Below are 26,338 nucleotides of genomic sequence, written 5' to 3'. Positions count from 1 at the left end.
TAAAAAAAATTAAATATTTATTTTGAATAACAAGCTTAAGTTCAAGCTGCATTGTTGGCAATGTTGGTTTTAAACACAGATCACAAAAGCGTGCAGAAAATTGTATTTGAGCAAAGAACAAAATAATACTAAGTATTATACTAAACAGCTGCTGATTTTTAAAGAAACAAAAAAGGCTTGTAATCACTATACAAAATATAAAATGTATTAAACACTACCATCCACAGAACAGAGGTTTATTTTAGTTTGATTATATTTAAAAATTATTTGTGTAGTTATTTATATAGTGAATTGTAAATGAATATTATACAGTAACCTCCTTTTGGTCTGCAAAACCTTTGTTGCACTATAGCACATCCAATCACGTTGCAAAAAAAAAAAAAAAAAAAAAAAAAAAGATTTGTCCTTACTATCAATAAAGAAAACAATCATTGATAATACAGTAAATATTGTCAGGTCTACAAATAATGAAATTCAAAATGACTCCTTCGACTCTGAAGCGCTTTCCATGCAAAAAGTCAGCACTTGCTGTTTAAACTGAGTGCACTACCAAGCAATGTCCAGGGTCGTAGATGCTCTTGGTAAGACTAAACTTTACAAAAAAATTTAGAAAATAAAATAATTTTTTTTTTAAAAATTGAAGATTGAATGCAATCATGCAACCTCTTACTACTGGGTAACCCACTGTGTCTCTTGTCAATTTATTGCCTTTCTGGAATATCACTCAAGGCATCAAAATTAGATTCATGATAAATATACACATAATGAAAGGACACAAACTGCTATTCGACACTACTTCTGGTAATGTCTGTGCTACGTGAAAGCACCTTTAAAAAGAGCCTATGCGGCAAGAGATAAGTGTCTAAAGATTCAAAATGAATCAACAGTATTGGATAACAATATAATTCTCAACTCAGAAGCTGCCTCAAGATTAGGTGCATCTTCAGTTAATGTAACAGGAAAAAAAGGCAATGGATTTTATTATTTGTATCCACTCATAAACTGACCTAAGGCCACCAGATGTGCAGACACAACAAGTTTTCTTTTCTTTTTACAGTTCTTTAAATTGTAGGATGATAAGGGAATAGATCTATTTAAAAACAAACAGCTAATTCATCTCTATTAAGAGGTGGCACCAGGCGTGGGATTCACGTTCTGAGTGGCCACCTGTGGTGCCACTTCAATGATCCGGGGTTTGTCTATAATCCTGGCCGTGCGGTTGCCCTTCTCTACAATGCCGATAATCCACGCCTGGTGGCCTTCGCCGTATTTCGGGGACTTGATCTCGGCGCAGAAACGCGCTGCCTGCTCTCGTGGTAAGCAGATGAGGAGGCCTCCTGCAAAGAAAGAGAGCAGAGCATCAGAACATCTGACTGCAAAGCATGTCAGCCTTGGTCTGCCAGAGCCCTACTTGGACCAGGACTTGGTGACTTCAGTGGAGTCTGCTGAACTCCAAAGACTCCAAGAAAAGACACAGGAGAAGTCTGAGCCCTTGCTCTACAGCAAGATGTCTGTGCCTGAACGCAGTGTTTCGTATAAATGAAGCCAAATACACATAAAAGATGTTGGCAAAAGGACGTGGTATTGATGCCAACAAATGACACACTGAAACAACACCAGCATTGTAATCTTCCTCACAGGACTGCAGAGTGCCTCTACACAGAAACATTTTGGATAAAGGTCATATGCAGATACCTGTAACCACATATTGGTGGCAGCTGATTCTGTGAGTAATACCGTTGCCTGCAATGAAATCATTCTTCAAAGCAGGGACCACTGCCCTGCTGAGAATGTAAGAGGCAGAACATGAAACACAGGCTTGATCCAATGCTCCCTGTGACAGCCCTTGTGACCCCTTCGTCTGACAATTTTCTAACCTTTTTTGGCTTTCCTGTAAGTTTTTTTTCTCAGACACAATTGAAATTACTTCATTTACTAATGAAGGCTTTCAGAAGTAGCACACTAATGAGTTAGCAAGCTCACCATTCCACAATTAGACCCAAAAGCACTTCCATTCTTAGAATCCCAAAGCACTGAAAAAGATAGGTTAGCAAGTGAATTGAAAATGTTTGGAGAACACAGGGAGAGAATAGATTCACACACCCCAGAACCTGGGCACGTGCTGAGCTTCACTTACTCTTTGACCCAAAATATTCTCATCCTCACAAGTTCTGCCACCAGCTCTGAGCCAGTCCTGGGACAAAGAGCCACCTACTGAGCAGGTCACCCCGGGCTCAGGTGCCACATCCTCCTCCTCCATAGGCAACTCCTCAGCACAGTGGGCACCTTGATGTTTGCTTTTCTGAGCACACAGTCCCCTCGGTGGTGACTAAAGACACTTTTCATTTAGGGCCATGAAGAAGCAGCTACTGAACATGAAGAGTTAATCAAAAGGATAAGTGGAAGTGTGAAAGTGATTTTTTTAGATTCTGTATGAAGAAAAGTGTGCCAGCCAAAAAATGCCTACCTCTCTGACATTTCAAAATAACATCCCGGTATTTCCATCAAACAAAACAACAAAAAACCCATAAGCCTGAATGACAGTGGCTGTAACTACTCCAGATGTAACAGACAAATCAATTGCAAAGGAATTATGTGACATTCCCATGGAAAGCTCTAAATCCAATTGAAGAGAAACTTATGTCATGGTGCAAGTGAGTCAGGGGAGATGTTTGCAAGTGGCAGTGCAGAGAAGGTGCAAAGTAGCCAGAAGGGCGATGTGCAAGTATGGTAAAAAAAGGAAACAAGAAAGAGCAGAAAAGTAATCTTCACTCAAGATTTTTTTTCACACACATGCTCTTCCTGCAATTTTGTATCACTTGTACATATAGTCCCTTATCATTCTCTGGCAAGACCAAAAATGTGAACAAAACCCCAGTTTCCGGTGGAAAAAAAAAAATCACTTCCCACCTGCTGGCTACATCCCAGTCTGATCAATAATGCTTAAAAAGGCTCTTTAACCCTTTGGGTAAATCCTTAAGGTTCTCCACTACCTTTTTTAGGCTAGTCTGTGTTCTTGGCATTCCCAGCTGCTCTGCTTTTAGGGGATTGAAAGGATGAAGATATTTGGTGGCTCTCCTGGCTTATCTTTATAAGAACAAAAGGGCTTTTTTTGTAAGAGGCTTTGAACATGCTGGTTTTAACAAGTAGTATTTCAAGCAGGGAAGTAGACACAGAACACTTAAAAAGCAAGCCAGGCAAAGCTCTGTAATTAAGAGCAGAGATACAAATAGTTAATGAATCAAAACCAAGTTGCTCCTGCTAATGGCTTTCTCCCGCAATGACTTATAGCATGACATCATTAGCCTTGCCTCTTGTCAGACACAGCCCTTCTTTTCCATCCATCTGCCTATTTCCCCCCAATCTCCACAAATACCAAGTTACTGAGATACCTCTACTACACTGAGTCATCTGACACCATCCAAAAGTTATTAGGACTGAAAAATACATACATGTATCAATGTCCCAAACAGAGTAATTCTGTGACTTATCTCTGCAAGTAGCCACTCTAACAAACAACTCATTCTTTTGAAACCAAATGCCTGACTGCAACTTTAGCCATTACCAAGGAGCTCCCTAAAAGAGAGTGCAGAATCATATAATAGTGCAATTTTAGGAGACTACACCATTAGCAAGACTGCCTGAAGGATGGAACAGATGACATAATACATCTTTTCAACACTGGCTTTTGTCAACAGGTGCCCAGCAAATGTACGTAGGGGAAAAAAAACCCAACACAATAACCTTAAAATCCATTCAAATAGTTTTCCAGTAAATTTCTTATTGCCTGTGCACTCTGCTGAAAAACATCTGTTCTCAGATGAAGAAACTACAGACAGAGCGTGTCTATAAGTTGAAGCCAATAGAGAAGAAGTGTCAGTGTTTGAGTAAGCAGAGCCTTGAGCAGCCCCAGCAGGCCTCCCCACACCACAGCTGGGTATCAGGCACAGCAAGGCAGGCCTTGGCCTTCACATAAATCAAGCCCAGGACAGGAGGTGTGCAAACAGCCTGGTCTGAATGCTAACGAGCCATGCCAGCATAGACTGCCCAGCTCACACTGCTGACACACACCAGGCCCTGCAGTGCAAGCCTGAAGCCTATGGGTGGTTATTCAGCTTCCTGGCCAGTGTATCCATGTAGCTACTGATCTTCTGGGGATCTGGCAGACAGATCTTTTGTCACTGCCCTGTGACAAATCCCTGTGGCCACCTCTAATGCGAGAAACACAGCACTGTGATCAAACCAGACAGATGTGCTTTGAGGCACCTGCAGTTCACCACCAACCAGATCTGTCTCGCTGTTTTTCCCATCATCATCCATCTCTGCACAATGTAAGCTGCTCAGCATTTCAAAAAGACCTCTTGCTCTCACTCCCAGAAGAGATTCTGAAGTCAAGCATTTCCCACTTCCTAGCAATGCATCCATCTGCACTGTTTTACATTCCTGCAGTGAACAGAGAATTGGTATCCCCAAGGTGCAGGACAGGCAGCTCTGAAGACGTAAGAACTCGGTTTGCAGCTAAACCATTCCCACACCAACTGCTATCCAAACCTCTACTACAGCTACTCACCTGGAAGGGCACCCTGCAGTTCCAGCTCTGTATCATTCTGTTTTTTTGGGTTTTTTCCAAATAATAAATGCTACTGGCACTCCAGCTATGTGGGCTTCTGGGTTTTAAGAATCTGACTGGTAGTACCAACCTTATTGACACAGTTTGCCAAGCTGCCACCAGATATTTCTCCTCCCTTCTGACTGACTGCGGATTTAGAAAGGGTTCACATCCCGTATCCTGTTACACATCATCTGAGCCACACAGTCTCTGTAGGACAGAGTGTCTGCTCAAGCACAGAGGGCCAAGGAACAACTCAGCAGATCAGGGTAAGTTATGTATTCACTAGGGGAAAAGTTTATTGCTCTCACTGTGATGTTTTTTTCCAGATCTTCAGACTGTTTTGCTTCAAGGGGCCCCCTCTGTTGTGAACTGCAGAGAACGTGGATAATACTTCTGGAGAGCCAGAAGATGGCAGGGAAATGAAATAAGAGAAAAAGATTCGTTGTTACATCTCTCCATTTCCCAAAGAGAAAGAAGAGTCCGACTAAATTAGAAAAAATAAAATTAAACAGAAGATTCAAGATGAAAGTTAAGCAGAAAGACATCCAGCAGATGACAGTGATCATGCTCATCAGAGAAGAGCCTACTCTTAATAAGGCAACTTAAAAACCATCAGAAGTTCTCATCACCTGATGACTCTAAGTGTTTTTGTCCACAGCCAGGTTTTCAGTGCAGTCTGTTGTAACTGTCACTGCAAGTGGCAGTTTTATTGAACTCAAGTAATAAATGGGTCAGAAAGCAATATTTTTTTTTTCTGCTTGTCACAATCCCTAAAGTCAGATTTCATAAAAGTAAAGGAGAAAATCTGTAAGCTGTATTCTTGGATGTCTGTATACTGTGGACAGAGAAGGCCTCAATTGCCAACACTGGCCTACCCAATACTAAATTTTATAGTAACAAACCAAACAGCACCCTTTGTCAGCCAAAACTACTGCCAGTGGCTTTGCTTTTGAGAAAACTGTGCCAGATGTGGTGGAATTTCCAGATATCCACTGTTCCAGAGTTAACAGAGAAAAGCAGGTTTCAAAAGAATTTAGAATCATCACTAACTTCTAACTGGAGGGTTGAAGGGTAGCAAAAGACATTCAGGACAGGATGGTGGTTTGGAAGCCCAGCTGAAGGAGTCAGTCGTGAACAGCTGTGTGGCTGCTGCTCATTAGCTTGGCCAGGTGCCAAACCAACTGTGACTCTGAACACACAGCACTAATTTTGTTTGTGCATTTGAAATGGAATTCTGAGGTGCAGGTGTAGGGAAGGAAGAGGGTGGCACAGCTGTCACCTACCTGAAGTCTCTGGACAAGTCCCGTGCATGAGGCCGAACATGTTGCCACAGGCCTTACTGACAGCAGCCATCTTAGCCAGGACGGGCAGGTTGTGGATAACAAAGGACACCTCGTTCCGCTGCTGCTTGGCAAGGTTCTGTGCGTGCCCCAGGATCCCGAATCCTGTGATGTCTGTAGCTGCATGTGCATTGAAAGTGTGCATGAGTCCAGCAGCTACAAGAGAGAGGGGGGGGAAAGAAACCAAATGAGAAAATATTGAATTATCAGGAAAGTGCCTTAACAATATTGTGCACAGTCCGAATGAAGTTGCATACCTTTACTACAAACCAGGTTAGGTTAAATAAATAAAATCGTGCTAGAAGAGAATGGAATTCACCAATAGTGCATGTAATAACTACAAATTGATTTTTTTAAGTAAGATATTAAAACATGCTGAAAATCCGAAATGGAAGTTGCCTTTATGAGCATGGTCTATTAGACACGCACTACTCATTTATATTGGCAGTCTAAGAAACAGGGGTTTGCTTCAGATCCAAGCTTCCCAAAGCTGAGGGCCAGGGAGGTTCTGAGCCCATCTTTGCTCCACTAAGGGCAGGGACCAGACACAGCTCAGTCTTCTCACACCTCTTCCCCTGCCGCCCTGCAATGTTGACATCAGAACTTGAGATGTGGGCACTCAAAGTTTAAGAGCTGAAGAACAAAGCCTGCGGCTGTGGGGGAAGGGCTCCAGCCCCCCCCCCACCTATACATTCATGAAATTCCTGCACATTTGCAGCTCCAGGGTGGGGAAAGAGCACCCCTGCACGCAGGACAATAGCACCAGTTAAGAATATTTAAGTGTTGTTAAATGTGTCTGACAAGAGAGGAGAAAAACAAAACCAAGAACACTTTGACTTTCTTTGGGTGCTTCCCAATACAGGAGCAGGACCGAGCTCTTTTCCATAAGACAATGCTGGCCATTTATCTTTCCTGGAAGGCTGTGACAAAGAATGAAAAACCAGGGGGATGACATAAGAAATGAAAACTGAATAAACGGGAAAAGAGATATTTAACTATTCCTGTTCTTTCAACTGAGAACTAAGTAAGGAAACAACTCAATTGTCCACTCTGCCGAAAGATACTTTGAGCAAAGAAGGGAAATACTGGATTAAAACTTCTAGGGTAAAAGCAGCAGAACCTTTCCTCTACCAAAATTCAAAGAAAAAAAAAAAAAACAAACAGTACAGGAATAGGAAAAAGACAAACAGAAAAAAAAGATATTCCATACATACTTCCAAAATAGATAACATACATACTTCACACAACGTAAAGAATAGTACAAGACCGAATTTGAACAAAGTAATTTTTTTAAAATCAAAATTTAAATTGAAGCTTACATAAGTTTAGAGCTTTTCCTTTTTGTATTCTATTTCAAATTATTTTAATCTTATCACAATCACAGCCAGGCCTTCTCTATGTAAGAAAATAAGGAACGAATCCAATATTTTTCACTTTAAAACATCCTTTAACTCACTGGGATGTTACTCGCAGCACTCACAAGAGTCATAATCATATCCAGCAGCTTTGTGTTTTTGCTGTATAATTACAAGAGGGCGTTTGCTTTTAATTTGCTAGTTTCACTAACACTGAACAGCAGAGAGATGGGGCAGAATGAAAGGAACAAAGTGGCTGTGTCACAATTCCCCAAGGCAGTGAAATGAAACTGATATGGAATTGGAAATATTTACAACCCCTCCCCTCCAACACACACATCTCTTCTTACCTGTCCTGTTCAGCCGTGCCATATTCATCATTGCCTCCTGATATGCTAGTTCTACATCTTCCTGCGTTACCACGAGTTTGATTTTATTCCATTTTTCAGGCTAATGGATGAAATAAAAATGTTTCTTTTAGATTTTCAGCTGTACATTTTAAAGCACACCCTGACCACTTAAAAAAACCCAAACCTTTAATACAAAATGTACTTTTTCTTAATAGTTAATGATAGGGGCAAAGTGTTCCAGTCAGAGGTGTGTGCCTTAGTCTGCTGTACTCTAGCAAAGTTCATTTAAAGATCTATTAGGCACTAAGTACCTCAAATCCTACTTTCAGCAGCTGAGTGGAGTGGAATAAACTACCCTAGGGAAAGAACTCCTTCAAGGCAACTCTCTGGATTGAACTCCTTCAAGGCCAAATTAAAAAAAAAAAAAAAAAAACACAACTTTGTTGTGGGATGTTGAGAATTGTAATTTCTGGCTTCTTGGGTTTTTAAGAGATTGCTCCTGATTTCATTCCTGGGCACTTTGATCAGGAAAGACCACTGATATCCACCAGTCCTAGTCAGAGGAATGTAGTATGCCAAGGCAGGATATAATCACTCTCGTTTAGGATTAAGGCAGTTTCATAAGCCCCCTTTACAATTTAATACCAGCACCTTCCACCCATTCTCCAGCGTCTGGTATGGTCTCATCTCTTCATCATATTCCCATAAATGCTTTTCATCCCAGAAGGGTTTCACAACAATTTAGGAAACAGTACCTTTATAAAGGGTAATTGTTTCATTCAAAGCTGAAGTGATTCCAGATCCAGAATGAAACAATGCAACTATTTTACTTTTAAAAGCCACACTACAAACTGATTTAACTTTTTTTTTTTTTTGCAGTGAAAATAAAATTACAGAGAACTGAAAGTCGGAAAACACTAGTAGGATTTTTGAAGCCACAATACCTACACTGCTATTCCATAGAGTAAATGTATAGAACAAACATCTTACTTAACAAAAGGTGCAGGAGCTACTAAGAAATGGTAGGTGATGCTACACTGGGAAGGATCTTGTCTTAACAAATGAGTGCTGACTTCAAGGGGTGTAAGAGAGAATCCAGAAATGGCAAAAGGGGGAAAGACTGGTCAGCCTAAATAAATAAATTTTTAAAGAGCAAGGAACGATGGCAGTGGTAACAGAGTTTCTGATATTAGGTTGAACTGGATCTACCAATTAAAGAAAAGCATTTTTTTTTTTTACACAAATGAGAGACCAAGTCAAAAACTAAGATGTGGCTGCTACAGAGATGACAGAATAGTGATTATTCTTACTCTGGGAATGACTGAAAAAAATCTGAGCAGTCCTTCTGCCTTAGGTTTCAAAAACAGCTCTGAGGCTGATCACAGGACAGAAACGGGTCAGATGATGGCAATGTGGAAGCAGAACTCAAGGCTGAGGGTAGAAGAGCCACAGACACAGGTAAGATATGAATTGGAGGAAAATTCCTCTCCACTACAGCAATCAAGATACTGGGGTTAGTCAACAGGGAATTAAGGTGGAAAAATTTGTAAAAATTTCCAAGCAGGTTATAAAGCAAGATTGGATTTCCAAATAGAAAGGGTCTGTAGACAACAGCAAAGAGTAAGAAAACCCTCTCTTCTCTGAAGGGGCACATCACATCCCCTTTCATGCCTTTAAGTATGCATATCTCTGCAATCCAGTTTTCCTTTCTTGCCTATGCATAAACTTGCTACACTATACCTTCTCCCACACACTTTTTAATACTTAGTCCAATTCCCCATCAAAATTTGATTTACAGGTGGATTTGTGATGGGTAATTAATTCTAGTTTCACTTTCCCTGCGCCTTCACAAAACAAAGCTAAAGAAAAGGTAGCATAGCTACTCAGAAATTTTCCTACCACAATCAAAAATGTATTCTGTTTACACATAATAATAGCAGTATTGATTTCCTGGCCATTCGCATTTTTCAGACCAGAAAGTTTTTCTGTTTGACAGTTGAGGAAATTCGTAGTATTTGAAATATATGGAAATTCAGAATAGCGTTAATTTGCAAGTCTGCTTGTCAGAACAACAAGAAGATACGTTAAGAAGTGAGATTATGGCCAGAAAACATACTATGGAATTGCGTTCTGTTATTAACAAAAATAAAATTTAAACTTTTGGGAATGTAGTTAACAATGGTTAAATGTTGTTATAAAGTGAAATGTTGTTAATACAAGTAACACATTAAAATCCAGTCCTGTTGTTCGTGTATAAAGGGTGAGTGGAACCAGGGAGGAGATGGGGTGCCAATCTTTGTAAAAGGGCAGAGAAACTTTCAGAAGTATTACATCATAGAACACAACCACAACTTAAATCAAGATTGGAAGAGAGACCAACCAGTGGGAGATGAGAATTCCAAAATGATTGGCCAAGACTGCACCAACTTATAAGGCAATCAGCAACAGAGAAACAGACCTGTCACAGCACGGATCCTGAGCGCCCCAATCAGGAGAGAGAGAGAGACTTTGAAAGGCCTGGGGTGTCTGACACCCGGCTCTTTCCTCGAGCCAGTTTCCCTGGAAACACCCATAGGTTACAATTACTAAGTTGTTGAAACAGTCTTCGGACTAGCCGGAGGTTTTTGCTTCCAGTTGTTCGTTTTGTAATAAGCAGGCTTACTTTTTAAAATCAACCTGCCTCCTTTTTGTTAAAGTTTCTTTCTAAGCCTGTCCACAACAGATTTTGTTTCACTTCATTTTCATATCAAGATTGTCTGAGGCCCTGATCCTTATATCTGTGGAAAACACGGTATTCTGAAGAGGTCAAAGTTGCTAAGCCAGACCCTATGAAGGAGGAGAAAAATATTTTTCCCTTGTTGCTCATACTTCAGACTCCAATGAAGGCTTAAGCTAGTTCTCTCCCACTTTGCTAACACTAGCTGTGTTAATCAGAATTCATCTGACAATGCAGTGGCCAACAGCCAAACCAAAGTAGATTCCAGCTCACTCCTCTGCCAGTCTTTTGGCTCAGGAGTCCCAGAAGTAGAAAAGATGCATCTTTTTAGAGTGTAAACTGAGCAGTTATAATTCGGAAGTCACGTACTGGGAGCCAGACAACATAAGCAGATGCCAATTTTGCAGTTACTTTTCAGTTCAGTAGTTACATTTTTGCCTGAAGTAACAGATGGAAGTATGTCTACATGCATAATGCTGCTAGAAATATTCTTATTGAATGCACAGGGCAATACATGTGAAACGCAGATAAACTTCCACGTACACAAGCAGAAAGCCCAAGAACACAGAGAGAGCATTCTTGGCCTAATTGCCATCAGTAAGTGTTGCCAATTACTTTGGCAGGTGGAATAGGGCATAATGTTGCCCAGGGTGATAGTCTGTTGTTCTGTTAGTAAACAATTTTGGTTATTACAGCAATGCCTGAGAAATAACTAAGAATTAGGTGCAATTAAGATGGGCTCACTAAGCACAAAATTGTAAACTGCCTTGATTCCAAAGGAATATTGCACACAAGTAGGGAAGGCTGGAGCATATCAAGGAAGAAGGAGAAGAGAGGTGACAGATGACTCCCATCTGAGCTGAACTTTGTCATGTTGAGGGAATGAGGAAGGTCATCTTTACACCTCTTCCCTATTTCTTTTTTTTTGCAGTGTACTTACAATATCTAGCCACTGGTGGACAGCTACAGCCACTTGTGTTCCCAAGGGTTTAGTTAATACAAGCACGTCTCCTGGCACTGCATTGTCTGGCCTGGAAATAAAGAATTCATATATTAACTACACAGCAAGATTCAAACACATTATTAGGAATAAGTGCTGATAATTACATTTTCACAGACCCACACATCTTACTGCACAGTTAAAGAACTGACTAATTGCAGAATTACCCTTTGGGATTCATTGCCATGCAATATTATTGAGGAAAATGCTGCAAACTTGTTTAAAAAGTGCTAATCCTTATTTCTTGGAAAAAACAATGCTTGCAGTCAGACACACACCAAATTACAACTCATCTTTCAAAATTTTTGAGAAGACAGAGAGGATAAGGGAAAAAATTTACCTTTTCTACCCAGGGCATAAGGTATCCAGCATTAGGATCATGCACAAGTTCATTTCTATAGAGTAACATGCCACAGTAGGACATTCAAAATCAGCTACTGTTAAATGGACAGAATGCTCTAAAGACAGCAGTTCTGTAGTTCTCTACAGCCATTAACAGGATAAGTGGGACATGGTTTAGAAATGTATGTATAAGTGTGGCAGAAATTTATGTTCAAAACTGTCTCCACTATCTTTAAAGATTAGACATTTAATTCTCCTATCAAAAGGAGAACAGGATCAAAAAGGACTGGGGGATGGGGAGAAGTAAAAGGACATCCTGTTTATAAAAAAGCAAATATGTACAAAGAGATGTGGCATCTTGTTGAGTGCTAAGGACAAATGCAAGCAGAAGGTACTGCTTTATTCATCAGGAGACATACCACAAGATCACAACACAGTGCTTAAAGGATTTTTACTGTATCCCTCAGACCAGTGCCTTTGATTGTTTAGTGATTTAACTTACATTATAAATTCATTAGGCTGACAGACTGTTGTGGCCACTCCTCCTAAAACAATCCAGGGATTTAACACTGTTTGGCCACCAGTAACAGATGTTCCTGCCTCTTCTGCTGCATCTTTGAAACCCTGGATAATTAGAGGCATCACTTTGTCTCTTTCCTAGAGATCAAAACAGAAGTCAGAGTTCCATACACAGCAGTGCTAGTCATTGCAAGAGTGGTCCAAGGCTTTAACCACTCCAACCAAAAGCCCTCGTGGCAAATAGCTCATAACAGAAAAGCAACCCTTAGGAAGAGTCTAGCCTCCTGAAAACTCCATGTTATCCCGTAGAGTTACAGTTTTACAGCTCTGTGAAGAAGAGGTGCAAAGACACTCTTACACTGAAGAAACATTGTTCAAAAGGTCATATAAGAGTAATCAGAGCTCTGGAAACTCAGAACAACTATCCTGCTGCTGTAATCTGGTACAGCTACAGCAGAGCAGCGCTAAAAGGCAACATTTAACCAAGATGGCATTTGGGCTCCATTAACCATCAAAGTTTCAACTTACATCCCTCTAAGAATAAACATCCCTTTTTTACTACAGCAAAACAAACATACTGATCTCTTCCACAAAAAAAAACCAAAAAAACAAACAAAAAAAACCAAAAACAAAAAAAACAAACAAAAAAAAACAAAAAAAAAAAAAAACCCAAAAAAAACCCAAAAAAAAAAAAAAAAAGCAAAAAGCAAAACCAACCCAGAATCATCTATCCAGACTGATAGATGAATTGGCAATCAAATGCTGGCCTTTGATAGAAGGAGACACCCCATTTTGGTGGGATGAAGGCAGCAGATTACAATGCCACAGAAAACTGAACTTTTAGCATATGACCTCAGAATGTTTATGAGGCAAGATCCTATGAACGAAGCCATTCAATAAGACCATCTCTTCTTTAAACAGCTTCAAACTTTGAAGAGAAAATACTCTAAAGGTAAATACATTCTGAGTACATTTAGCTGTTTGATTATTCCTTCACGAAAAAGTGTCAAAAGTCTTACCCTATCTGTCATTTTATTGCTGATCCCAAGGAGCATCAACATGTTGTCGCATTCTGTGACCCCCATGGCATAAAGGTCACTTAGGACATTGGCACACGCTATTCGTCCCTGAAAAACAGAGAGAGACAAGAAAAAAAATCTGCAGCACTTTTGGTGAATGTTTGAACACTTTCCACAAGCAAAGCTTCCAGTGTGAGTCTGCACTCTGACACAGCTTCTTACTCCACAGCATTAAGAAACCCAGCTAGAGATGTGGTATGATCCATTATGTGCTATGTGCCCACCTAGAAGTGCAGGTATCCTTCCTTTTACAGGCATGGAGAGAATTCATCCCAGCTGTCTTGGCCAGCACACTCTCCCACTGACTCCATAGGAATCCCACAGTTCAGACTGGATGCCCAATCTGAGAGGCTGAAGTTAAGATCAACAGTCTACCCTTGATAACAGGCTGTTTTCTTAACATGGTATATTCTTATTAACTTATTCCAGCACAAAACTGTACATCCTGAAGGAGATGGAGATGGCCATGGCATGGAATTCACAACTGCTAGGCAGTTAATCCAAAAAGCACATATTGCTGAACTTCTGCATCAGAATATGCAGGAGACAGGCCCTTGATGAGAAAGATGTTTGTTCCCTTCATTACTCTGGAGGCCATGTCTGCAATCCTCAGTTTCTAGGATAGAACTCCTCTTCCCGGAGGATACAGCTGTGCTGCCAGCACACACCCACACTGGGCTGCTTCCTCTGCTCTGGGGATGACAGCATGTGCAGGGAATAAAGGAGCTCAGGCCTCCCAGGAACTGGATTTGCCATCACTGGGGGAAGCTGTGTACCCCCATCACTCACATAGTGAGAGAGATGTGTTCATCTGTCACGTTCCAGGTGACAAGATCAGGCCAAATTTTGCTACAGCACCAACAACTTCACTGACTGTTGTGTGTGCATGTATCTCCACTTACAAAAACTTGTACAAGAGACAAAACTGTCTGTCTGTTAAAGATTCCTCTAAGAAGTCAGGAAGCTGACAGGACTGAGAAGCCATCACTCACATTGCATGAGGTTAGTTACTCTAATTTTACTAAATTAATGGATCTGAGTCAGGGTTTCTGAGGTGTGCACCCAGCACAGGTAAAACATCAAGTTTCCTGAAGAAGATGCAGAACTTCCTTATACAGTGTGTGTCCTAAGGGACAGCAAGATATTTTAAAGTATAGCACAAATTCTGTTGTGTTACTCTGGAAGACTCCATGCATTCTATGAAAGTTGTTTTAGGTTTACAGCTGCAGAACTGTAACCACCACCTGGCTTTATGATTTTAAGTCTGTGCTTTTCATTATGTTCAAAGGCAACACACCACCATGGTAAAAGCAAGAACATACTTATTTGATACAATTTGCAAAAAAGGTAATATTTTCAGGCAGTTACTTCACTAACTGATGACATGAAACAACAGCTACAAATCACAAATAAATATAATACAGTTTTTCATGAATTCAAGAGTTTTCAGTGGCATCAGGGGAATCCTTGATATTTGGAACTGGAATATATTTTAATAATTTAAATTTTAAACTATTGAGAAAAGACTTGTGTACTGCACTATTTGATGGATAGTGGCTATTAAATTTCTATATGCCTGCCATTTCCCTTTTGTGGAACTATCAAGCCATTCTCTGTTATCTTCAGTATTTACCAAGCAAACTGCTGTTTTGTGCCCTGTTAGGAATGACAGATAAGTTTTTAAAACCTTAAGGACTACAACTCTGATAGTCAGAGGTCAGTCTAATAATGCTTTTGCCAACTGCCAAAACCACTATGGAAACAAATTCAGGGAATTGCAATTCCCAAGTCTGAAGGAGCAGAGAGAACAACACAAGGCTTTTGTGAACACCAGCAAACCCAACAGGGTCACAGACAGGGGGTCAGCCTGGCCAGGTCCTGCAGGTCACCTGCCTGCTTGCACAGTGCCCTGAAACACAAAGATCTGTGTGTAATACTAAGAACTATTTGTAAGGGCAAAGGATGAATCAGACATCTCCATTCTTGCATGAAGGTTCTTAAAACAGCAACAAAAATGTTTCTGGATGGAAGGGGAAAGATCTACTCTCTCAAACCGGCCAGTTCCCTGCTCCTGTACTCAAACATGTATCTCCGCAGTGCTACAACAGAGGCCAGTATCCAGTACTAGTCCCAGTGGATTGATACTTATTATGAAACCTTTTTTTTGATTGCTTGTAAATTTTCTAATAAGCCATTTAAGCTAAATAAATCCTATGCTTGGTACAGATTTTACAGGGATACACCTGTACATCCTAGGGATAATTTTGCACATGGACTGAATGTTCAAGGACGAAGTGAAAGTAAAGGAGAAAGAGGAAAAGAAGGAAGAATGATTTTGCATATAACTGCAGAACTTAGTTTTAAAATAAGCAGTACCAGAGTGAAAGCTGTTTTCTGAATCAGAAATAGGAAGTTCAGCTGAGTCCACAAGCAGTTTTGCCTTCCTCAGCTGTTTCCTAATCCCTTCTGTCACAGCACCCAGCTTAGAGTTCCCTTTTAGCACTTTTGGCTTTCCCTCTTCACTTCCTCTCCTCCAATTAGGAAGAGAGATCAGATAAGGAGCTGCAGGTAAACCCTGTGCACAGAGAAAGGAAGAGACTAGATCAGGGAACACCCACTCAAAACCAGACTAGAGGTGCCTGGGTAAGGAGACTGAGGGGAAGGGCAAGAAGAGTGTGCACTGCAGGTGAGTGATACTGGTACCACAGTAATAGGCATGGGTCAGGGGACAGCTGGACTTAAACCAGGGAAAAAGCCGTTGGAGAAGCAGGGTAGCAGTAGTGTGTCTCAAGCAGAGGAGGCCAGAGCACACCCCTTTATACAGCCTGGACATCGACTCAAAATTCCCATCTCACAATTCTTCTGCTTGTAACAACCATCCATAAGCCCCATGGCAAACTCCATTTGACTGTCCTCTAACCAATGTAGGTCCACTCAAGTAAGAGGTAATCTATCCTGTCCCTTGGGGTCCTCCTGCCCTCAAGAGAGAGGTCTGAGCAGAGGAGCAATATCCTGCTGGATCATCATTAGTGGTATCAGCAAGAAGGCTTGAGACAGAATCCCCATCCTCAGTTAGCTCTTAGGAAGAAATACACATATGTAAACAGATTAGGAAGTGGCCAGCCACCAGATTAAAATAAATGCCCTCAAGAATGAAAAGTGAAGGACTTGAGAGCTAGACAGCACCAAGGTTACGGCTGCTGGTGCATGTGGATCACAGCACAGACTGTAACTATGATGCAACCACTGAAGCTGGACTAAGGCCAAATTTACATTCCACTCCTACCACACTGACCTAAACCTCATCTGGGCACAGGCCCATCTATCTACTCCTGTGGCATTTGTATCTCCAAACAAAGCAACCCTCCCCCTTCACCACAGCCTTCAACACTGTCCCTCAAGTTTTTGTTACAAGGTGAGAAAAGAATTTCTCAGATGATGAACTTGAACACAGATCTCCAAAACATTTTTTCTCCTCTGGTCCCTGACAAATTCCCACATGATATTAAAGCAACCCACTTGAATCAAATTTCTCAGGAGAGCTCAACAACTCCATACTCCGGAGGTCAGCCGGAGATTTTTGGCTGCTCAGTTTGCAAAAAGAGAGCTCTCCTGGAAAAGAAATTCCAGGAGCTAGGCTTACATATGTGCACAACACGTGGTCAAGCATGCTAAAAAAAAAAAAAGATGGCCTCAATCTCAAACTGTGTCCAAAAGCTACCAGAGAGGTCTCACAGAGCAAACCAACTGACAGCAGCACATAAAACATTCAATCACACCAACAAGAAAAGCAATGAGTCACATCCAAACCACAGAAAACATCAATTCTAGCGTCTTTCATTTAACATTTCCTTATAGCTTTATTAAAGTGTTTTTTTAAAGCTCATTTGTTTCCCAGGATCTGTTCAAGTCAATACTGATCACTGCCACAGATGCAGGAATCTCTGCTGAGACAGACTAAATGTGACAGGAGCACAGAATGAACCAAGGCCAAAGTGCGCACACCTTCCAACCACTCATTTCAATGTATCCGTGTTCAAGTAGAGGCAGCACCACAGGAAAGCTGGTGTTCACATGGCACTCTGAAATTTCCAGGTGCTATTGCCAACTACTGACATTAGGTATTTCCAGTTCTAACGGGCTACCTGGTTATTTCAATACCTCAAAAAAGGCCAATTACAATGTGGTTCTGCACGTAAGTGGAGTTCAGTCTCTGCTACTTCATAGGCTGCTCTTTTTCCCCCTTTGGGGCTCTTCAAACCAAATCCCACAGAAAAAGAGATGAAGGGAAATCTGAATTAAAAGTGGCAGTTCCCCCAACTTTCACCTACATAGAAAGCAGCACTGCAGCATTCCTGGCCAACATGGGGGATTCCAGGACAAAATTATGCCTTTCCTTCTTCATGTCTATTTAGGAAAGACTCTGAATGTAATTAATCGCACAATTAGCACTGCACATCTAGAAGAAAATGTCAGAACTGCCATTAGGTTGGTGAGAAGCCCAAATCAGAAACAGACCCAAGAACCAAGTTTAGCCAACTTACCATCATATAAGGGTCATCCACAATAGGATAAATATAATCTGTCGTCTGGACTAATGACAAACCTCCATGTCTTAATGGAATAACACAAGTGTCCATCCCAATTCCTGCAAAGACAGAAATCCATGAGTGAGGTGGGTAACTGTGCCCTGAATTATCTGTTGCTCTTAACAAAAGAGTTTATAAAACATGTCTGTGAAATACAATTCCTAATATTGCCTAAACAGACAAGGCAAATTCCTTTGCCAAAAAAAGCACATAGCACAAGTAAGAGGAAAAAACAAGCAAAGAAAGAAAACTCCTGGTTGGAACTGAACATAAGTGCAAATGGCTGAAGGCAAGAACTAAACTACAATGTTTTTTATTCTTTTGCAGCAGCATAACAGCACATCAAGAACATCTGTGCTTTTATGTAAGTACATTTAAAGTTAAGAGGAACTAAGTACACTGATATTGTCAAAAGCAAATAGGTTTTCCTGTCAAACACGGTGACAGTTGTGAAGGGACACAGCATCTCATAAAGGACAGTCCCTCACTTCAGAAGGAACAAGAACTCCACAAGTCACAGCCCAGGCCCTTGGTGAAAGATGGTTCACCCACTTGGAGCTTTAGCAACCGCTTTAGCCTCCCCTTGCAAGGCTGGAAGGTTGCAGACCACCTGATAGATACAGAACTCCTTGGAGAAAACCACAACTCTGAACACCACAACCTTTTCCCTGGCAGTGGATATTTCAAACAAAACATGTGATATTAGAACCTTCCAGCATTTGCTGCAACGGAAGAGCCCACACCAAAGGGGCAGGTGACAAATCACAACATGCTGGCTGAGCCATATTCCCCTGCGGATAGCCTTGTGCCTTGCAGCAATGGCACGAAGCTTACCTCCTTCCTGGGCTGGCAGCAAGCTACCTGGAATTACTCTGCATGCCCGACAGGGCAACAGTCTTCAAAATAGCCCATTTTTAGGGAGCAGATGTCACACAGGAACTTTTCACCATGTATTAATGAAACACACTACTCTAGCAAGAGCTACAAAGCAGTGTCTGGCAGTGTCCTGTATAGGGATGGAGCAAGTTGGTGTCATGAGAGTCTTACTGAGGGGACAGAGGTCTGCCAGGCAGTCAGTATATAGGTGGAGAGCATGTTGCCTCCCCTGCCTAGAGAGGAAGGAGATCTTGCCTTGGAAGAGCACACATACTAACAAGCTCTCGAGCAGTCATTAGGGTTGCTCAAGCTCCACAGAAGCTCCCAAGCCACTATGCCCCATGTCCAGTGCCTCCAGGGAAGGGCACTTAAGCAGTTACAGAGAAGTGGCCCAGGTGCAGGAGCTGTTTTGCCCTCAGTTCACTTGTTCATGCCATAATGCTGCAAAACCAGCTCTGTTTGACAGATAGACCAAAGGGCTACGATGATGGTTCTTCTGAGACTGTGTTAATGTTCCACCAAAAACAGCTCTGAATAACAAGAGAATCTGTTCAGAACTGTAACCGATTTCAGATTCGCAACAGCTCTGAGAATAAACATCAGATTTGCAGTTTCTTACTCACAGTCATATTTAAGTTTGTTCTGGGTAACACCCCTTGCAGAACTAAAAAGGGGAGAGCTTGAGCCTGCTGCTGGCAAATTCCCTTCTGACTGCATTTCAAAAGCATGATGCCTATGCATAGGTGGCAAAGTTACCTATCTATACCTTTTAAGTACAAGACATCAAAGGCAATTCTCACACCAAACTATCCAAAGACACATTTGCTAAAGTGATACTCATCACAAAAGCATATTTTAAAAGAGATCTGAACTCTTCACCTTTGATTACTAACAGATTTTCTGCTACATAGTGTCACACCTACACACTGATGGCATAAATCTACTTTTATACCTTTTCATATAGCTGTAGAAGAAAAGTCTACTAGCAATTCCATTATTGTTTAGAGTCTCAAAGTTTGTAAGAGAAAAGAAATCTAAACGGAACTATTGCTGATATTAGAAAATTGCCAAACTGAAATGCTTCTGTAAACAGCTCACTTAATTTAGAAAAATACATATAAATAGCAAATTGGGGATGAAAAAAGATGGAAGTGTCCTCCATCAGGGAATATTAAATTATAGTGCCACCCCAGCTTCACACACAATTGCTGCTTAGATACTTCATACAAAGATCCCCACTGTTTAAACAAGAGCATGGGTGCCTTACTAATCTCTGATTATATTCAATCTCTACCAGAATAATGGGTTGCAACCTGTTAGCCTGCTAATAGACAATTAGTAATGTTTATATAATGGTAAATAAGGTTATTGAACACTAAACTGATAATTAAATAACTTCAGAATAAATGCTCCATTGATATTCCTAAATTGAGGGGGAAAAAAAACATTCTGCACTGCAAAGAGATTAAATATGTAGGGCTGAGTAAATAGACAAACAATTAAAAGTGTCATTAAACACATTATCTACATTAATATATCTATATCAATATTAGGTACAGTAGCTGGTATCAAAATACCTACGTTTGCCCTGTTCCCCATGTAGGTGGCTTGTGCAGGTTGTTTTCCCTTATTGCTTGCATCATTGTGCAAATATCAAAGAGAAAGTGAAGCTGGCAAGAACACAGAGGTCTTGGAAAGGCAGCCTTTCCCAGGCAGCTTCTACAGGTGAGCAAAAGAGTTAGAGTGGGGAACAACGAAAGGACTCAAAGGAATAATGACAATTGTGAAATAATTCGCTCCCAGTCAGCTGAAGCAAGGAAGTTCTCTTGCTCACTTTCTGTGATCCAGGAACAGAGGGGAAGGGAGGGAGAGGGGAAATTCATCTGGGAGTCATCCAAATTGATTCATCCATTGCATCAAATTCCAAATGCAATGCATGAACATAAAAGTCTAGAAATTAACTGACAGGACTTCAGTTTGCACAGCATCTACTGGGGGGAAAGGGAGGAGCAGACTAACACCTAAGTATGTGCCCATCACAATGGCCATTCCTGAGTGTTTTGCCTTTGTAGTTGAGTGCACTGCAGGATGCTAAATAATTAAGATAATATTCTTTTATCCCAGATGCCAACAAATGACAGCATGAGATTCATTCTTCAGCTTTCTGGATGCTGTGCATGCATTATGCAACACACAATTTTCAAACCAGTTAAACAAACCACAAATGTGATTGTGTCACTAAGTAAACCGAGCAGAAGGACCACCAATGTCCAGAGCAGCAACTACTTACCCAACCTGGGCATAACTGCCCCCAAGAACTGTTCGTCTTCCTGAAAATGGTTTTCTTGTAGAGATTCAAGCAGTTTCTGTAAGACATCCTGCGGCACTTTGCAGCCTGTGCCCTTCAGTTCAGTGAATCGGGTCAGACGGAAGCTCTTGTCCAGTTCGTAACTTTCTGGGTTAAAGGACTCCCGAACAGACATGGTTCTCTCCCACAGACTGCCGGCCTCTCCCACCCCAGAGCAACGGGATCAGTTTCTCTGCTGATCAGTCTTATTAAAAAATAAAAATAACAATTAAAAAAAAAAGGGAACATTGGAAATTCCTATGACCTGCAAGACAACATGTTTTCCACATGGTGCAAGTTAAAAGAAGAAGAAAGTGCTCATTGTGGTTGTTCACCTGTTAAGACAGGTGTGCACATCTCACGCAACTCATTTCCCTATGACTACAAAGGGTTGATTCCTTATGCTACCTTCTGACATTTAAAACTATAACTATGCCAGGTGAATCAGAGAATTAAGTTATTTTCCAGATATGCTACGTAAGGTTTTCATTAAAAAAAGAATCTAACACACTTACCGACCTCATTTAACACAGAGGCAATGAAAGAAATAATAGTTCCCAGAGCACAGAGGCCAAAAAGCAACCTGGGCCCTGATCCTGCAGCATGCTCAGCAGAGACATCTGTTTGTACTCAGCTCAGTGTGGGGTCATAATTTTAGCCATTAACATATTAATCTCAAAAATAATATACTTTTCAAATAATAGCTCGACATCAATCCCAAAGTAAGAAGCTGAAGCCTCATAATACACCTGTTCTCTTTGGGAGAAAACACAGTCCTGGTGTCCTGTTGGTACAGGTAGCAGAAGAACAAAGAGGCCGTATTTAAGTAGAGTGGTTCACCTACAAGCATGCCAGTTTACCTTTTACCATGCTTGCAGACAAAAAAATGCTGAGAAATTAAGTTTCTGGCCTCTTTTTTAGTCAACTAATGACATGGAAAATCAGAGAATTGTCCATTAAAATAGTAATGTAAAAAGACACTGATGCAATTCATTTAATAAAATTCTTAACAATGCATGTCTAATTTTAGAACGTTTTTCCACTCTGACTCACATCCACCACACTCCAAAACTAATAAGAGGCCTAACCGAGACACTGACTTCTAAACAGGAACGGCTGTGATAAAATACAATTCATCTTTCTCCGAGAACAAGTTTTGAGGAATTACTAAAAGCAACCTGTCTAGCAGTAGTTTCTTAGAAAGCGAGGATCCTATGTAACAGCAACAAGAACAGAGTTGAGTGTCATCACTGACAAAAGCTGATACTGATGGTCATGCCCTAATGAGGCTAATCTGAAAAGAAGAATTCAAGTGACTGGTATTTGCCAAGTTCAACTTTGCTAAATGAAGGAAAGAAGTAAACCTACAGACTGCACTGTATCTGCCCTACACAGCACTTATTAACAAGCACATCTGTTCCATAAACCTTTAAGTCAATTTATTGACAGTAATTTGTAGGAATTGAAGTTTTAAGTTCCCTGAGAACTTTTGATGTGGAGCCCAACTCCCCTTCACTGTGTTTTCCCTCCTTCTCCAGGAGGTGTGGCACTTATTTAAAACAAATCTTCCAAAGCCTAGCTCGGGCAGAAATCCAGACTCTAGTTACAAGAACGTGTCTTGGATGAGCAATGAATTCAGTTCCTAGCTGTTGTCTCCCAATGCAAGACACTAAGCACTTGCAAAAAAAAAAAAAAAAAAAAAAAAAAAGTGTCTGGAAAACAACCTGTCAACAGAAATAGGAGACAAAAGCTTTTCAAAGAGGGGGGCGTTTTTTTCTTCATTCTTTTTTAACACTTCATTCTAATTAATTCCAGAAAATTGTAAAAAGCAGCTTGCCCCACACGAGAAACATCTTCCTTCATATGACCAATAAGTGAAATAATCTTAGCACCCCCTGCCTATTTACACAGGGATGGATGCAGAGGCCACAGCCTACCAGGAACTTTTTGCAGCCTTGAGGACTGTAAGGACACAGTTCCCCGGCTTGAAAACAACTCGTGAAACAAACAAGATGATTTCATTTAATGGAAAACATCCCCAGTGCAAGAATACGGTAACTTTCTAATAAAGATCTGCTTAACGCTGCGTGCAACTGTGTAATTGGCAGACTCCCGCAGGACCAGGTTTTGGTGACTTCGGTGGTCACAGCACCGAGCCTAGCAGAGCCTCACGAAGAGTTTGGACAACTCTCATGCACAAGGTGTGATTCTTGGGGCTGTCCTGTGCAGAGCCAGCAGCTGGACTGACGGCTCTTGTGAGTCCCTTGCAACTCGACCATTCTGCGATTCTGGCAGCCGATGCAGCATAGCGATGTGAGCGACAAGCATCCCTCCCCAGCAGCAGACAACACCTCCTAGCCCAGACGTTTCTTACTTTAAAAGAGCGGCATAATAAATATTAAAAGCTAAAATTTAACCCTTGCCTTCCTAAACAGCAGAGAGAGAAGAGCACAGGAGCAAAAAGGGGAGGAGGGAGGGAGAACTGGAGCCGGCTACATACCCCAAACAAACCCCAGCGCACCCACCGCCAGCCCGACCGCCCGAGACACACGAGGCGAGGCGCTGCAACCACCATCGATCCGGGGAATGCGGCGGGGAGCGCTGCGGGCAGACATGGCTCCGGGACACCTTAAATTTCCAGCCGCTGCCTTTAGAGGCAAACCTGGGGCCTTCGCTGCCGCTCTTTGTGCAGCCGGAGAGGCGGCGGGGGAAGAGGACGAGGAGGAAGAAGCTGCGCGGGGAGCGGCGGTGGCAGCGGCCCCTTCCCGAGGTGCGGCGGGGACGGAGCCCGCGGGTGTCCGACCCCGGTGTCCCCCGTGTCCCCACGTGCAGGTACGGTGTCACACCGGGGCGGGGTTCACCCCTCGCTGGCGGGGACGGCCGGTGGGATGTTGGGAGCAGCCCCCCCCCCACGCCGACACTCCGTGATGGGGAGGGGGGGAAGCACGGCGGTGGGGGGGGGGGGGAAGGAGGGAAAAGGGAAAAAAAAAAAAATGTCGGCGGGTGAAAAATTTAACCCGTCCGCTGCCGGCGTCCAAATTTTTTTAAAGCGGCCGCATCGCGGTGAGGCGCTGCCCCCCCATCCCCGCTCCTTCCTCCGCCCTTCCCCCGGGGCCGGGCCGAGGGAGGGCGGCGGGGCCCGGGCCAGGCGGGCACCCCGCGCCCCGGCCGCGCCGCGCCACCCCCCGCGCCCGGCCCGGCGGGAACGGCGGAGGCGAATTCCCCTTTAAATCTCCCCGCCTTGCACCCCCCCTCCTCCTCCTCCTCCCTCCTCAGGTCTCCCTCTCACCGGCTCTCGCCGCCTCCTCGCCCTCCGCCTCCTCCCGCGAACGGGACTCCCAGCGCGGTCCCACAATGCACCGGGCGCGACGGGCTCCCTCAGCGCCGCCTGAATAGAAAATGCCGCCGCCGCCGCCGGGCACGGGGGGGTTAAACCCCCCCCTTTTCCTCCCTTTCCCTGCTTTTCCCTCCCTTTCCCTCCCGCCTCCCCGCTCGGCGCTTCCCGCCCCCTCCCGCTCCCCCTCACACCGCATCCCACGCGCGTTCCCGCGCGGGGGCGCGCGCCGTTGCAGCGCGACATGTCGCGACACCGCCCCCCCTGCGCGCCCCCGCCCCTCAGCTCGGCACGTGTGGGCAGCCCGGGTGTGCGTGTGGGGTCTGGTGCCTTCATGCAGTCCCGGAATCATCGAGGTTGGAAGAGACCATCAAGATCACGAAGTCCAAGCCCGCACTGCCGCTGTAACCCCTTAGACACCAAACCTCATCAACCAGCGCCCGACCCAGCGCCTCTTAAACTGAACTCCGGGGACCGTGACTCCACCACCTGCCTGGGCAACCCAACAGGGAAAAAAATGCTTCTTTGAAATCCAATCTGACTCTCCCCTGTCTCTGTTTAAGGCCATTTCCCCTAATCCCAGGATCGATTAGAAATCGATTGGAAAAGACCTCTGAGATCGAGTCCAACCTGTGACCAAACACCACCTTGTCAACCAGACCATGGCACTGAGTGCCACTTCCAGGCTTTCCTTAAACACCTCCAGGGATGGTGACTCCACCACCTCGGGAACCTGTTCTAATGTCTAACCATCCTTTCTGTGAAGAAATTCTTCCCCACACACGCTGATGTTTCCCCTGAGAAGCATGAGTCTGCCTGTAGAATTCCTTGCTCTGACACCTTCTCCTTCAATATGAAAACTTTGAGATTGGGAACAATTTGGGTGGGAAATTTAACCAGAGCTGAGGAGACCTGGCACCTACAGAGCCAGATCCTCCACCAATGCTGAATTTTGCCCAGAAACTGGACAAAAAGTCACATTTGATCCATGTCACACTGAAATGTTGGGCAAGAAGGAAAGTGAGAGGATCAAATGGACCTGACAATGGGCAAAATTTGGCCAACATTAAATTTTTCTGAGTGCAGAGCTAAGACTGTGGCCCCAGGGAGATAGAGGTGTCATTTCCTCAGGTGTCATTTTGATCAGTGTGTGGCCCATGGAAGGCTGCAGGTACCACAGCAGGAGCACTGCAACGTGGCTGGGTGTGTCAGCTGGTGACATTTTTTGCCCCAGAATGTGTTTTTGAGTATGCTTCAGGAAAAATGTAATCCTGTTTTGCGGCAGGTGGTGATGGGGTCAGCACAACTGTAGGAAGCTGGGCTGTGTTTTAGTACCCAACAGCCAGGATTGTCACAGACAACTTGCTCAACTCAACCCTTTTCCATCACTGATTTGCAAAGCATCCCATTTTTTCTTATGCATTTAATATACAAATTACTGTAATCAAACATGTCTTTAACATGTCTGATTTCCAGTGTCTTCTCAGTTAATTTTTCTCCCTGAAAGTGTTTCCAAAGACCTTTTTCCCAAACAATTGAAGTCAGAATTCAGATGAGTCTCTTGCTTTATGTGCAAGACAAGTTTTCTCTAGAAAGGAGGGAATTTCTGTGTTAGGGATAGCACAGGGCCCAGTTTACATTTCCAAATAGATAAAACAGGCACTTTGCTTCATGTAATTTGCAGCTAAGTACCTAATTAAGTAATTGCCTGTTAATTCAAAGATTGCTTTTCGTGCAACTGGCTTTGAAAAAGTCCTGTGTAAAAACAAGCAGAAAGGTAAAATTTTGAAATGTTGCTTTTCTTGCTTGATTTTAATTACTCTTTTTATCTCCCAGAGAATGTAGTGCCCCAGGACTGCAGTGCGGGGGACCAGAGGTG

At 42.7% G+C, this 26,338-nt stretch overlaps 1 protein-coding gene and 1 long non-coding RNA gene across 6 annotated transcripts; one reads left to right on the top strand and one right to left on the bottom strand.

Annotated features, from left to right (window-relative positions):
- SEPHS1 (selenophosphate synthetase 1) lies at window positions 1–25,602 on the bottom strand. 4 transcript variants are annotated; one of them, XM_053943869.1, is made up of 9 exons: window positions 24,415–24,498; window positions 21,069–21,330; window positions 17,858–17,961; window positions 13,254–13,361; window positions 12,218–12,372; window positions 11,314–11,404; window positions 7,658–7,757; window positions 5,896–6,108; window positions 1–1,337 (listed from the first exon to the last, which is right to left on the bottom strand). In XM_053943869.1, the coding sequence occupies exons 2-9, from the start codon at window positions 21,259–21,261 to the stop codon at window positions 1,123–1,125; spliced, it is 1,179 nt and encodes a 392-aa protein (XP_053799844.1). In that variant the 5' UTR covers window positions 21,262–21,330; window positions 24,415–24,498; the 3' UTR covers window positions 1–1,122. The 4 variants fall into 4 exon arrangements, with proteins under 4 accessions (XP_053799844.1, XP_053799843.1, XP_053799842.1 ...); XM_053943868.1 differs by lacking the exon at window positions 24,415–24,498 and adding an exon at window positions 23,626–24,064; XM_053943867.1 differs by lacking the exon at window positions 21,069–21,330 and having other exon boundaries at window positions 24,415–25,602.
- LOC128788673 (uncharacterized) lies at window positions 16,615–23,190 on the top strand. 2 transcript variants are annotated; one of them, XR_008431160.1, is made up of 4 exons: window positions 16,615–16,728; window positions 18,230–18,266; window positions 20,382–20,503; window positions 23,037–23,190. It is a non-coding gene; the product is annotated as an uncharacterized LOC128788673 (long non-coding RNA). The 2 variants fall into 2 exon arrangements; XR_008431159.1 differs by lacking the exon at window positions 23,037–23,190 and adding an exon at window positions 20,903–21,156.
- Window positions 25,603–26,338: the final 736 nt, after the last annotated feature.

Source organism: Vidua chalybeata, chromosome 5 (genome assembly GCF_026979565.1).
Source record: "Vidua chalybeata isolate OUT-0048 chromosome 5, bVidCha1 merged haplotype, whole genome shotgun sequence".
Taxonomy (NCBI): domain Eukaryota; kingdom Metazoa; phylum Chordata; class Aves; order Passeriformes; family Viduidae; genus Vidua; species Vidua chalybeata.
The sequence above is the reverse complement of the archived record's forward strand: the minus strand, read 5'-3'. Positions and strand labels throughout refer to the sequence as shown.